The sequence below is a fragment of the Phocoena phocoena genome, chromosome 7, assembly GCF_963924675.1.
Source record: "Phocoena phocoena chromosome 7, mPhoPho1.1, whole genome shotgun sequence".
NCBI lineage: Eukaryota > Metazoa > Chordata > Mammalia > Artiodactyla > Phocoenidae > Phocoena > Phocoena phocoena.
In genome coordinates, this window is record NC_089225.1 from 60366719 (window position 1) to 60379665 (window position 12947).

Consider the following 12947-nt stretch of genomic DNA (forward strand, 5'->3'; position numbering starts at 1 on the left):
GAAACCAAGGGTACAGTTGTATGTGTAAAGCTAGTCTTCAAGGCCTTGTTTTAACTGTACAGGCTGCAACCTATCATACCTATTTAAGTCTGAGATCTGTAATGTCTGTATGCAGGGAAAAAATATTTTACACGATAGTTAAAATCCAGTTTGGACATATTTTTGTTTACTCTGCCTTTTTTTTAACTTAAATTAGTATAAATATGTTCTTATTAAATACTCTTCTAAATATGAGATTTTATTAAATGCAGGCATGGCTTCCATTGGATGGATTTATACTAATTCCATTATTGAACCAGTTCCCTATTGGTGAATATGTAGCATATGTCTAATTTTTTATTGTATGAAGTTGTGATGAACATTCTTATACATGAATTTCCATTTAAGTCCTCGGGGTAGATTCCTGGAATTATTGTTACCAGTGCAAACTAAAGATGGAAAGTCACTCATCTTGGAAGTTTGTTTACTGCCCTTTAACGTGTATGGTTTATTCCTCTCTACCTAACTCCACATTCTTTTTCCATCTTCCAGTTTTAATTATGGAGAAAATATTTTACACTGTATTGCAGTTACGTGAGTAGCAGGAATTCTGGATGCTTAGGAGAAGAAAGTTGTCCTCTATTTTCAATATAAGCCTTTTGGTATCTTATATTGACCACCAGTATCTTGTCTGAAATCACTGAAAGAACAGGTTCATTACTTGCCACATCTGCTGATGGGTTTCATCTCAAGGCAGATGGATTTGTGGGCACAAATGGCGGGCTGGTGGCTGCCCATTGACCCAAAAGGGGAAGTTATGGATTATAATATCCTTGAGGAAATATATTTTTTGCAATTTAAGAGAAGGATTTAAAAGTTAACAGTTGGGAAATGTTGCCCCAACCCCCTATCTCTGAGGGTGGAATAAAAACCGGTCAAAGAGTCTTCTTCCCTCTCACTTGTCAGAAACCTTGGCAGTCGCCCCTGCACCCATAATGTTACACCAGTGCCAGGAATCTCTCCCCACCCTTGTTCTTTCTTGGATTTTGGCCAACTGGCCACACTCCTTCCTGGAATCACCTTTGCCTTTCATTCTGACCTTACCACTTTGCAATTCCTCAAATCAGTGGCCTTGCTTATCTCTTTCCCTGTGACCATCCTATAGGTTATCCCTGCTAGAATTCTTTGATAGATAGGAATGGACAAACAGAAGAAAGGGGTCAAAGAAACACATTTTATATAAATGGCTAACTTTAATTAAGCACTCTCAGTCCATGTTTCAGCAAAACTGGCTGTGGTTCAACAGCAACTCTTTCTGGACCTTCCCTTAGACATTTTGCTACACAAGCAATAGGAGGTTCTCCCTAGCATTGCCTTTTCTCTTGGTCTCTAATACCATCAGATATTTATTCAAGCATCAGCCCATTTGATTGCCCAAGTCATAGGCAATCAAGTGTTTTTCAGCTATAGAGATTCCTTCTTCCAGTGCTTACTTCTCCCCCCCCGACCCCCGCAACCCCAGAACCTATAACAAAGGGGTTACAGTGACCTTCTGTGAGTTCTGTGTAGGGTGTCTCCAGGCCTGACTGCCTGTCACTTCAGCAGCTAAGAGTTCCTGAGTCACATAAAAACTTCCCAGCAGAGTAATTTACCAGCCACAGAAAGACTCCCTGCATCTGTAGAGACTAGAGGACGACACTGGACCCATTGTTTGATTGGGTCCTTGAATGCTGTTTTTTCTCCAGTCAATTGTCCATGGAAAGGAAGTCAACAGCAGAGAGTTCCTGAGGTTTGTGGAGCAAAAATGGCTAGATTCATTTGGACTGGACCATGAGTGTCTTGAAAGAGACAGAAACTGCCCCAGATATGTATATTTTCCCCTTAATATAGTTCAGAAATAATTTTTAATCTCTTTTACTAAGAGTGAACTGCAAGTATTTTGCTAAGTGGAGATGCAAGCATATTGATAAGGCTACTTTTTAAACTTTGCAGATAATTCATTATTCATAGCTCCAGTCCACTGGCTTCTGTTAACAGGCATGGGCGTTTTCAGAATTATCTATGGTAGCCAGGGAGATTCAGGAGTTTATCTCCAAGGTGGAAAATCCCCTGTAGACAAATTCCTCACAGAATCACTGTGACCTAACTCAGGTTATTTTCATTTCATTTATTTTCATTTCTCACTTTCAAAAACACCCCACCGTGATTCATTTAGAAAGTCTTAGTTGCAGGCCCTGGGATTCCTCCCTTCCCCCCCCAACCCCTGACACCCCCATTAAGAAAAACCGTGGTGATGGGGGAGTTCCCTGGTGGTCTAGTGGTTAGGATTCAGGGCTTTCACTGCCGTGGCCTGGGTTCAATCCCTGGTCAGGAAACAGATTCCACAAGATGTGCGGTACAGCCAAGAAAGAAAAGAAAGAAAGAAAAACAGAAAAGAAAAGAAAAACTGTGGTGAGAGATTTCATCCCCATTGGATTATGTATAAAAGAACCCTGCTAGGTAAATAGTATGGAACTCGAGCTAAGATTTCCTTAACCATTTCACGTGACTGACCGTGGCCAGGTGCACTGAATTCAAATACATGAAAATGATCAAACATACTGATTACAAAATGCCAAGCAATGTTAGACCCACACTTGTGAATGTTTTATATAATTCAAAATACTGACAGTAACTGGGGATTGTTTGGTTCTTGCAGCGCTTTTTTGTCCTGGATAATGGAATGTTAAAGTATTCAAAGGCACCACTTGATGTAAGTAGACACGATGATTGGTTTAGAATTCTGCTTGGAGTAACCACCACAGTGTACAAGTGTTGTGCCATAGTTACCAGCTCTGTGCATTGCTGTGCCTGTAAGATTTAACAAATGTTGCGTGGAAGGTGTGTTTTACGCTTATGCTTAAGCTAGCATAAAATCTCAAACTGGTGCGTGAAGATTTAACTTAACTATTATGATGTGTGTTGTTAAAAACAGAAGCTTAAACCTAAAAGTCACCAACTAATAAAAATCACCCTTTCTGTCTTAGAGAGAAAACCCAAGTAGGCTTTTTTCCTGCATCTCTCAATAAACTATGCTATATGGGCTTTTTTTGAGGTTTAAAGCAACATTTGTTCTTGCTGAAGTCTTTTTAAGACCTATCTTATGAACTTCATTTCTGTTTCATACATTCTTTTATCTTGAGCATCCCAACTCTAAAATTATTTGAAATTATTTTTCTTTAATATAAAAAGTCATTGTTTGTATGCAAAACTGGAAAATGCTCTCCTTCTTATCATTGTATATAGGGTAAGTAACAGAGGGCTCAGATTTCAGTTCTGTCCCCAGCTCCTTCATTGAATCAGCTGTGTGTCCTTGACCAGATGAGGGCAGCCAGAAGGAAGAGCTGGCTGCTCCGTGCCCTCTGTACTAGCTGCCCAATTTTGCCCCAGCAGCAGTCTTCTAGCTGATTACTTGGGAATCTTCTGGGTTGTAGGTCAGAGATTGACCATAGTTATTTTAGGAACCAGAAAAGGTATCTTTTTTAGTATATAAACTGTGCAATCTAGAATTATGAAGTTATGCCAAAAACAGGAATGAGATGAATAGTCTTACTTATTGAAATTGGTATGAAGTCACTGCAACTTCAGCTGTCCTCAGATTCAGGACCTTAACTTCACAACCTTAGCCATTTCCTCTTTGTAGAGGTGGTGTGATGTTCCATCTCCTATAGATAAGTTAAAGATTACATTAAGCTCACTTCAGTACAAAAGCACATCAAATCACATGTCCTTCCAGCCTTTTTACCAGTCTTTTGATTTCAGATTCAAAAAGGAAAGGTCCATGGAAGCATCGATGTCGGACTCTCTGTCATGTCAATTAAAAAGAAAGCTCGGAGAATAGACCTTGACACAGAAGAACATATCTATCATTTGAAGGTAAAATTGCCTTTCAACAGTTTCTCTGCCAATATCTGGGGAAATCACTTGCCTATATCAGTGGTAAACAGGAGATTGGTTTCACCATTACCTACTCCTCTTGTTTATTGTTTTAGGTGAAATCCCAGGACTGGTTTGATGCATGGGTCTCCAAACTGCGCCATCATCGATTGTATCGGCAGAATGAAATTGTGAGATCACCACGAGATGCTAGTTTTCACATATTTCCTTCAACCTCCACAGCTGAATCCTCACCAGCTGCTAATGTTTCTGTTGTGGATGGAAAGGTATGACTTTGTTATATGAAAGTCAGCCCAGAAATTGCTTGGAAAATTATGCAAACATGTTAACTGTGTCTCATTTTACAAACCAGAAAGAGAAGGTTTGCTTTGTAAACTAACCCTCAGAAGACAATAGTGATATTTACCATCAAAGTTAATTACAAGTATAGATTAGGTGGAAATGTGGACCAAGAGAATTAAGTTTTCCTTTCTATGAATGGAGTACATCTAAATTGTATGTGGCTTTGTGGGAATATTAAGAAGTAGAGTGAACATTTGGTTAATCAGCACCTAGAAATTGATGTCTTCCTGGGTGGTAATAAGAAGACCACAAAGTTTTTTAAGTGAAACTTGTTTTTCGCCTTGAGCTGTAATATATACATGACCGTGAGAGAGACCAGTGAATTTCCCCATGAGGTTAACGCAAGTGGGCTAGAGATTGTGACAGTAATATAATATATTTGAATATAATATATTTGAATGACTAGGCACTGTGTTTAAGCATTGGACATTCATTAATCTCTAGTCTTAAATATACCCAAAGCTCAGAGACAGTAAAGAATTTTTCCAGAAGTTAAATAGACATTAAACAGCTAAGCCAAGATCAAAATCTTCATCTTTGTTTCCAAAATCAGCACCTTTTTCATTATACCAGGTACCAGATTAAGGAAGGCTGAAGCTATTCTTTCGGCTGTATTAAGAGTTCTTTTTCTGTGTTGCTGAAAAGCTAGAGGTGTTGCCTGTTAAAAACCAAGGTTAAGACAATAGACAGGGAGACAGCTATTTCTGCCTTTGCCTCAATAATTAAGTTTTCTGAACCATAGCCACATTGCACCACCCAGGGGTCTTCCGGTTTCTCACTTGGCACCTGATATTGAGAATAGAGACATCTGTGAATTAACTAGCTGCCACAAGGAGTTGAGTTCAAATGTGTTTCAGCGAAGATTCTGCTTTTCTCTGTTTTCCTACATAGGGATATATGGAATAACATATCCAAGTTTCCTCTGCAAAGCATTGAAAAACCTCATGGAGTAACTGCAAGACTCATCAAATCAGATTAAATGAAACACAGCTGTATTTAAGTTTTGGCTATTTTGATGGAAATTACTTACCTAATTTTTGTTAAATCCCGTAAATTGTATTTCACAAGGCTCTCAAACCTTATTTCATTATGGAATATCTCTCTCCTAGGAACAGGGTATTGGGTTAACCCTAGTACTAACTGCTTCTGAAATCAAAGGAAATGAACCAGTAGGTCAGGGTTATTAGGAAGTAGGGCACTTAGTGAATGACCCAACACAAGATGTGCAAGATAGTCCCCAAGTTTCTCTGGGCCTCCTGTGTTCTCATCACAGAATAGAATGAATCCCAGAGTTAGTCCAAATTAAACAAGAAATGTATCCCAGATGGATATTTAAAAAATATAAATGTTTGACCCTTTGGTTCTTCCAGCTTCTGCCTGTGTCTTTGGCACAGAGTGTTGATAAAGACATATTATTTTCATCCCTTGTGTTATTTATTAAATAACTTGGGCGACATCTGAGAATGGAGAACTGAAACCAGATCCTCCCCACTGTTTGCCTTGGAATAAGAAAGCTCTTCAACTCTGGTTTTCATAGATCTGTTGCTCTAGCTACAAATGACATACCTCTGAGATCTAACTCAGTGAAAGATTTCTGTTACATTTATCAAAATGCAGTAAAGAGTGAAAAGAGCTTTTTATCACTTTGCTTGAATTCTAAGCATCAAATTATGAGACTCTCGAATGTTAATTGGTTTGTGGCCCTGTGAGGGTAATAAATAAGTCTGGGTTTGCTAAGTATGTGCGTCCTTCACTTCATAATGATTTAGAAGAGACGCAATCAGTTGTAACTGAATATTAAAGTCAAATATGGAGTTTTAAAGTTGTTTCAGCTTTGGGGGAAATAAGTTTCTGCTTTTTTCACAGTGTTTACTGTACTCACTTTAGTATCTACATACTTCATACAACTTTTATTTCACATAAAATCCCTTTAATGGAAAGTCTATCAGCTATAGATAATAATAACTTGCCAAGACTGCCATTTTATATGTTACAGTTTTCAATATGCATTCACAGCATGACAAGGTTGCTTGCTGGTGGGTAATGTATTTAAGAATCACAGGTAGCTGATGAGACCATGAGTTGATCATAAGTGTACAGAGAGCTTTCGGAAAGGAAAGGCCTTCACTCATGAGTGGAGTACTGCAACAAGGACACTGTATCAGCTGTAACTTACTGAGTAATGCAAAACTATTGAAAATTTGAGTTGGCGTGTCCTTGCAAGTATGAGATATAACATACTTGAATGTTGTCCCCTTTGTTTATTGGTGGAGATGGCAGCTTAACGAGTGTCGTGTCATTATTGCTTAGAAATTTTGGCTCTACTGAGCTCATACCACATTTAGCCAAGAGGCTTCTTCCATATTTTGAGCATGCCTTTTTGTTCCTCTCTTTTTTAATGTCGCTTTGAGTATACTTGTGTTCTTTTTAGTAACTTAAATGTACTATTTCTGCCTAACCATACGCGTTTTTTTATTCATCGTAGGCGCAGCCAAACAGCTTTCCATGGCAGTCCCCTTTACCATGCGGTAGCAGCCTCCCTGCAACCTGCACCACCGGGCAGAGCAAAGTGGCAGCCTGGCTACAAGACTCGGAAGAAATGGACAGGTGTGCAGAAGGTTAGTTCTTGCCCATTGTGGGCTCTCAGGATGAGCCAAAGAAACAGACGCAAAAGGGGCAAATTATGGGTGCTGTACCTTTCACCCCCCAAGCCCCCTGATTGCCTCCAGCTTTTTTTTTTTTTTCTTATTTTTATATCCCAGATCTCCTCTTTGTCATGTCTCGGGCTTCTTACCTGTCCGTTCTCCTGCGCCCTCACAACTCCTGAATCTGGTTTTTCCCTTACCCGTACTCCCACCCACTTCAACCCTCTCACTTCATTGCGTTAGCAGTTCCCTCTGGCTTCGTTAGCCTCCCACACCCCGGACCCTGGGGGCGATCACCCAGCTGAGTGCTGCCTTGGGAGCACCCTCCAGCCTCGCTGCTGACAGTCTACTAGGTCACTTACACAGCTGCCTTCTCTGCTGCTCCATCTGGCCCACGGAACAATGTATGTTTCCCAACAACCAACAATAAACAGCAAAATTATACTGATCTTAGATCCACAGTTACCTGGTAGTGGTGTTCCACTATGGATCAGTTATTAAATACTCCGAGCTAATACATGATTCTTCACTGTACCATCTCTCAGCCTCTTAATCTGCAGAAACTTTCTCCTTCCTTGAAATGAGCCTTAGCACGTTGGTCCAAACTGGATCCACAGACCATTTCCAGTCTGTGAGACAGCTTTCATTTGACCTTCAAAAATGAACAAAACAAAACAACACAGAAACAACATAACAAGTATTTAATACATCTAAATTGATTTAATTTTTAAATTATCTTGAGGTGATGTTGGGCCTAACTTTTTTGATATTAAATTTTTTTCTTTTATGAAGTTATGGTGAAAGGAGATGTTACGTTATTTTATGTCCTCAGAAAAATTGAGATTTGGCAACCTTTGTTCACGCCCCAACCAATTCTTTTTTTTTTTTTTTCTTTACACATGTGTGAACTCAAAGTCTGCAGCATTTTTATTAGCCCTCTCCACATTCCAAACTTAATCTTTATGTGAAAATATGACTTTAAGGGGGATGTTATATTCATAAAGTGTGTCCAGCTAACATTCCATTAAAAGGGTTTTACTTGAGTATATTCACAAAACACACAGACATTACTTTGCCTTTATGAACTTCAGGTTGGGGAAGAAGCTGACCTCACTGTCCTAGACACTGCAGGCTTGCCTCTGCGGCGGTTCTAGACAGTCAGCCTCTCCTCTAATTTCTGCCACTTTGCACACGCTTGTGGAGTTTAACGTGGCCACCGACATTGCTGAAAAGATTGAGACTGTCTACTGGGACAAAGTCCATTCATGTGACCAAAATAAATTGACATTGACCTTGATGCCAAGAAGCCCCTGGCTGGTGGGGGGATGTCTTTGTCTCCTTGTATGCTTCAGATACTCTGTGGCCCATCCCTGTGCCCTCTCTCCAGTCTCGGGGGTGACCCTGCTTCCCCCCATCCTGATCTCTCTACCTGTGTCCTCATCCTGCCATTCTGTTCTCCTTCAGGATTTAGTGTAGTAATGATCTCCTGTCTTGAGAACAACCTCAGCCTTTCCCACTTCAGTCATTCCTACCCATAGACTTCAGCTTCTCTCCCATAATTTGACTTTGCCCTTTTTGCTCTATAGAAGAAGCATTCTTGGCAGCAGGACACCATCTGCTTTCTGCTTTGTTCTCAAGCCTCATCCTCTGACCCGCCCTGCAAGACCTTCTTTAATGAGCCTCCTCTTTTAGGCCCCATGAAGTTTTCCTTTTTTTCCAACTGCTTCTTCTCTGTTTCATTGGGATTCTCCTCTGGCCAACCTTGGTTGCAGGGATGATCAAGATACAGTATTCTGCTTTTAGCTTCAATAATAGTAACTATAGCTTGTTGAGTGCTCATATGGGCCAGGCACTGAACTAAGCACTTTACATATGTGGTATTTTATAGATTTTCGCAATAGTACCAAGCAGGAATTTTGAACCATATTTTTATAGGTAGAGAAACTACAGCTCAGAGAGGTGAAGTAACTTGTCCAAGTTACACAGCAAGTACTTGACAGAGCTGAAGGGCTAACCCAGGCCAACTTGATCCTAATGACTGTGCTCTGTGCTTTGGAGATGACAGGCATGCTTCTAGTTTCAACTGCAGTCTCTGGGCTTTTTTTGTTGTTGTTTTTTTGGGGGTTTTTTGCTGTACGCGGGCCTCTCACTGTTGTGGCCTCTCCCGTTGCAGAGCACAGGCTCCGGACGCGCAGGCTCAGTGGCCATGGCTCACGGGCCCAGCCACTCCGCAGCATGTGGGATCTTTCCGGACTGGGGCACGAACCCGCGTCCCCTGCATTGGCAGGTGGGCTCCCAACCACTGCGCCACCAGGGACGCCTTGCAGTCTCTGTTTTGGTGATGGAGTGGTGGTAGTGGCGGCAGCTGATAGGTATGGGGTGCCGCAGGCACTGTTCTAGGTGTTTTAAGTGCGTCAACTCATTTAATCCTCTCAACTCCACTTTACTCCACTAGATGAGAAAACTTAGGTACAGAGAAGTTAACTCACTTGGACCCAGTTCACACAGCTAGTAATGGTGGAGCTGGGATTCAAACTCAGGCAGTCTGACTCCAGAGCATGTGCTCTTAATCACTGCACCATATTTCTCTTAACAGGGCTGAAAACTCTCTTTAAATTTCAGACCTCTTTATCCATCCCTTGCTACATTCCCACCCCCTCCCTTGCTGTGGACTCTCTCTGTCTGTACACTCGGTCATGCCTTCTCCTCAGCCTGTCTAAGACCAAATTCTCTGTCTCCTCTGTGGAAATGGTCCCAGTTCCTGGGCTCCCCTGTTTTTGTCAGTGCTGCTCTCATAACCACTCCTGAAACCTCTGTCATCTCTGACTCACCCACCCTGTTCATCCAGCTGAAACTGAGTTCTGTTATTTCTTTGCAAACTTCCCCCATCTCCCCTCCCCCTCATCTACCCTTCCTCTGGAATTCCATTTCTGCTGTCCTAACTCAGGCTCACCCTTTGCCCAGTCTCTGACTGGTACCCGCACCCTCAGTCTCTTGCTCTGTGGCTCCGTCGCTCTCAGAGGCTCCTGGGAAATTACTGTGTTTGGACATGTTTGCATCCAGTGCCAGCACTTAGCAGCCGTTATCCCATTGCCCTCGGCTATGAGACGTAGGTATTGCTACTATCCCCACTTCACAGATGAGGAAAGTGAAATGCACAGAGATTAAGGAGCCTTCCCAAGATTACACAGCTGCCCCGATAGAGAGGCTGGAACTCCAGCCAACCCACATTTGACTAATCCCAAAGCCATTCTTTGTTCACTACATATAATAGTCCCTCAAGACCACTATTTCATAAAATAACTTTTTGCAAAAATCTCTTCAGGTGGTTCTCCGTGAGCTCTTGGGCTTTAGTCCAAACTACTTAGCCCAGGGTTTAACATCCAGCTTTCAGCTTTCTGGCCCTGCCTACCCTTTCAACCTTGCCTTCCATAGGCCTAATTAAACTTATTTGCTATTTCCTGAACGTGCTTGCATGTTCCTGCCTCTGTGCCTTTGCACAGGCTGTCTTCCCAACCTGCAGTGCCCTCTCTGCCCTCCTCCACCTTCCTGTTTTGCTAAGCCTTTTTATCAATCCTCCAGACCCACAAAAGGTTTTACTGTCTCTTATAAGTCTGCCCTGACGACCTCAAACCACAGTAACTGTCCCTTTCCTGAACTACCACAGCACTTTTTTTTGGGGGGGTGGTCTATTTTGATCATTTCATAGCATCGCAATATTGAGGTTGGTTGCATTTCAGAAGTTCATCAAGTAACATCTTCTTGAACCCATAACATAGCACATTTATAGTTCCAGTACTTAAAGAGGTTAACTATTCATAGGTCTGGACTTCCGTCAGTCCAGATCTCAAGTATGTAAGGGAATTTCTTGGCGCTTGGAGAGCATTTTTTCCCATAGAAACAAAATATTAAATTAGTTTTTCTCTTTTTTTTTGCGGTACATGGGTTTCTCACCGCTGTGGCCTCTCCCGCTGCGGAGCACAGGCTCCGGCGCGCAGGCTCAGGGGCCATGGCTCACAGGCCCAGCCACTCCACGGCATGTGGGATCCTCCCGAACCGGGGCACGAACCCGTGTCCCCTGCATCGGCAGGCGGACTCTCAGCCACTGCGCCACCAGGGAAGCCCCATAAATTAGTATTTTATATGCCATCCTTATGTACCAGTATATGCCATCACTAAAATGGTATGTAATAGTTCAACATGCAGATTCTTTATTGTGTACATTTTCTTTAAACCAGAATGTAAATTCCATGAATCTTATTTTATTGCTATATTCCCTGTGCTTAGAACTGTGCTGGGTGCATAGTGTCTTCCAAGTCAGTGATTCCTAAATGAAATAGTAAATGGATAACTTTGGATATACCTTAATTTATTTAACTATTCTGCAATTGGATGTTTCTTTTTATTTTTTTTAATTTAATTTAAAATTTTATTTTGGAATATAGTTGATTTACAATGCTGTGTTAGTTTCAGGCATACAGCAAAATGATTCAGTTATACATATACATATATCTATTCTTTTTTCAGATTCTTTTCCCATGTAGGTTATTACAGAATATTGAGTAGAGTTCTTTTCAGAACAAGGTAGGGAAGATGAGAAAGTAAGTAAACTGCTAGATATTTAAGTTTTAAATTTTTTTACTGTTATAAACTGTCTCAACAGTCCTTTCTTGGCATAATATTTCCTTTTTCCCAGATTCTAAAATTAGATCTAATTTAATGAAATTCTAGAGATTTCTTTTTAAAGGTATTTTTCTTGTCTTGGGCAAGTCCTTATAATCCTTACATACAACCAGACACTTAAGCAAGGAGCAAAATTCTGCCAGGGGTTTCATTTCGTCCATGATAGAAGTGTCAAGGAATGGTGTGCTTGTTCCAAGTTAAGGCCCTAGAAGAATGATTAAACATAGTGCAGTTAATACTCCATAAAGACCATTTCTGGTTTTCATAGAATTTTCTCACCTCCCATCTCAGTTGCTACTTTCATTAGGAAGGTAAGAGAGTAAATAGTACTGTCACCACTTGACAGGTAAGAAAACTGCAGCTGAGAAGTGTAAAGTAAATCAATGTCTCCCGACCCTTAGTTTTGGATCCTTTTGCCTTGAATCGAGTTCATTCACCAAGTTCTCTTTCCATTCTGTTAGAAAGGATTTTAAGCCCCATTTCTATATCTCTACGCTACTTACATACACCATTTGTGTAGAGTAATCACAGTTATTTAGGAGAATTAATGTAATATTTACTGGATAGAAGCTTTAATGGATAGGTAGTGTTAGATAACGTCCGTACCAGCATGGTGCTTGTGATGTCGTTTTGTTCTTTAAAAGGCAAGTTAAAATATAGGTCTCTTGGGCTTCCCTGGTGGCACAGTGGTTGAGAGTCTGCTTGCCGATGCAGGGGACACGGGTTCGTGCCCTGTTCCGGGAAGATCCCACATGCCGCGGAGCGGTTGGGCCCGTGAGCCATGGCCGCTGAGCCTGTGCGTCCGGAGCCTGTGCTCCGCAATGGGAGAGGCCACAACAGTTAGAGGCCCGTGTACCAAAAAAAAAAAAGAAAATAGATCTCTTCTAGCCAACTCCTTTCTGCTCTTCCCTCTAACCCCTGCCTTCTTTCTTTGTACTAATTTTCTCCCTCATTCCTTCCCGTTTATCTTCGTTATTTCCTACCCTTCCAAGTCACTCACTTTATTTTCTTCGTGGGGCGCATGGGAGGAGTACAATGGTGCTGCCTCCCCTGAAATGGGGAGAAGGTGGTGGAAGGGTCCTAGCCCCCTCAGTACTCTCTTCCGTCACCTGCGTTGGGTGATTTCCTTTCTTGAGGAATTTAAAGGCCACTGATGGCCAAGAGTTCCCTGGAAGAACCACAGCAGCACTTGAACAGCTCACCTAGGGCTCCACCCTAGGGCAGATGCTGCTGAGAGATGGGACCTGGGTGGGACCTGGCCCCCGATGTATTGCTGCTGCCCTGCTCTCTGTAGAGTGTGCAGAGATTCTGAGTCCTATATGAAGACCTTCAGAGCAGGTAGACACATTCCTAACAACAGAA

The 12947-nt window shown here is 41.7% G+C and overlaps 1 protein-coding gene across 4 annotated transcripts in view; it reads left to right on the forward strand.

Annotated features, from left to right (window-relative positions):
- OSBPL6 (oxysterol binding protein like 6) overlaps nt 1-12947 on the forward strand; it is an 87904-nt gene that overhangs the window by 30679 nt on the left and 44278 nt on the right. For all 4 annotated transcript variants that reach the window (XM_065881175.1, XM_065881176.1, XM_065881179.1 and 1 more), the window contains exons 4-7: nt 2678-2731; nt 3781-3894; nt 4011-4181; nt 6743-6875. In XM_065881175.1, the coding sequence (XP_065737247.1) occupies nt 2678-2731; nt 3781-3894; nt 4011-4181; nt 6743-6875 (472 nt within the window). The remainder of the gene's footprint in view (nt 1-2677; nt 2732-3780; nt 3895-4010; nt 4182-6742; nt 6876-12947) is intronic.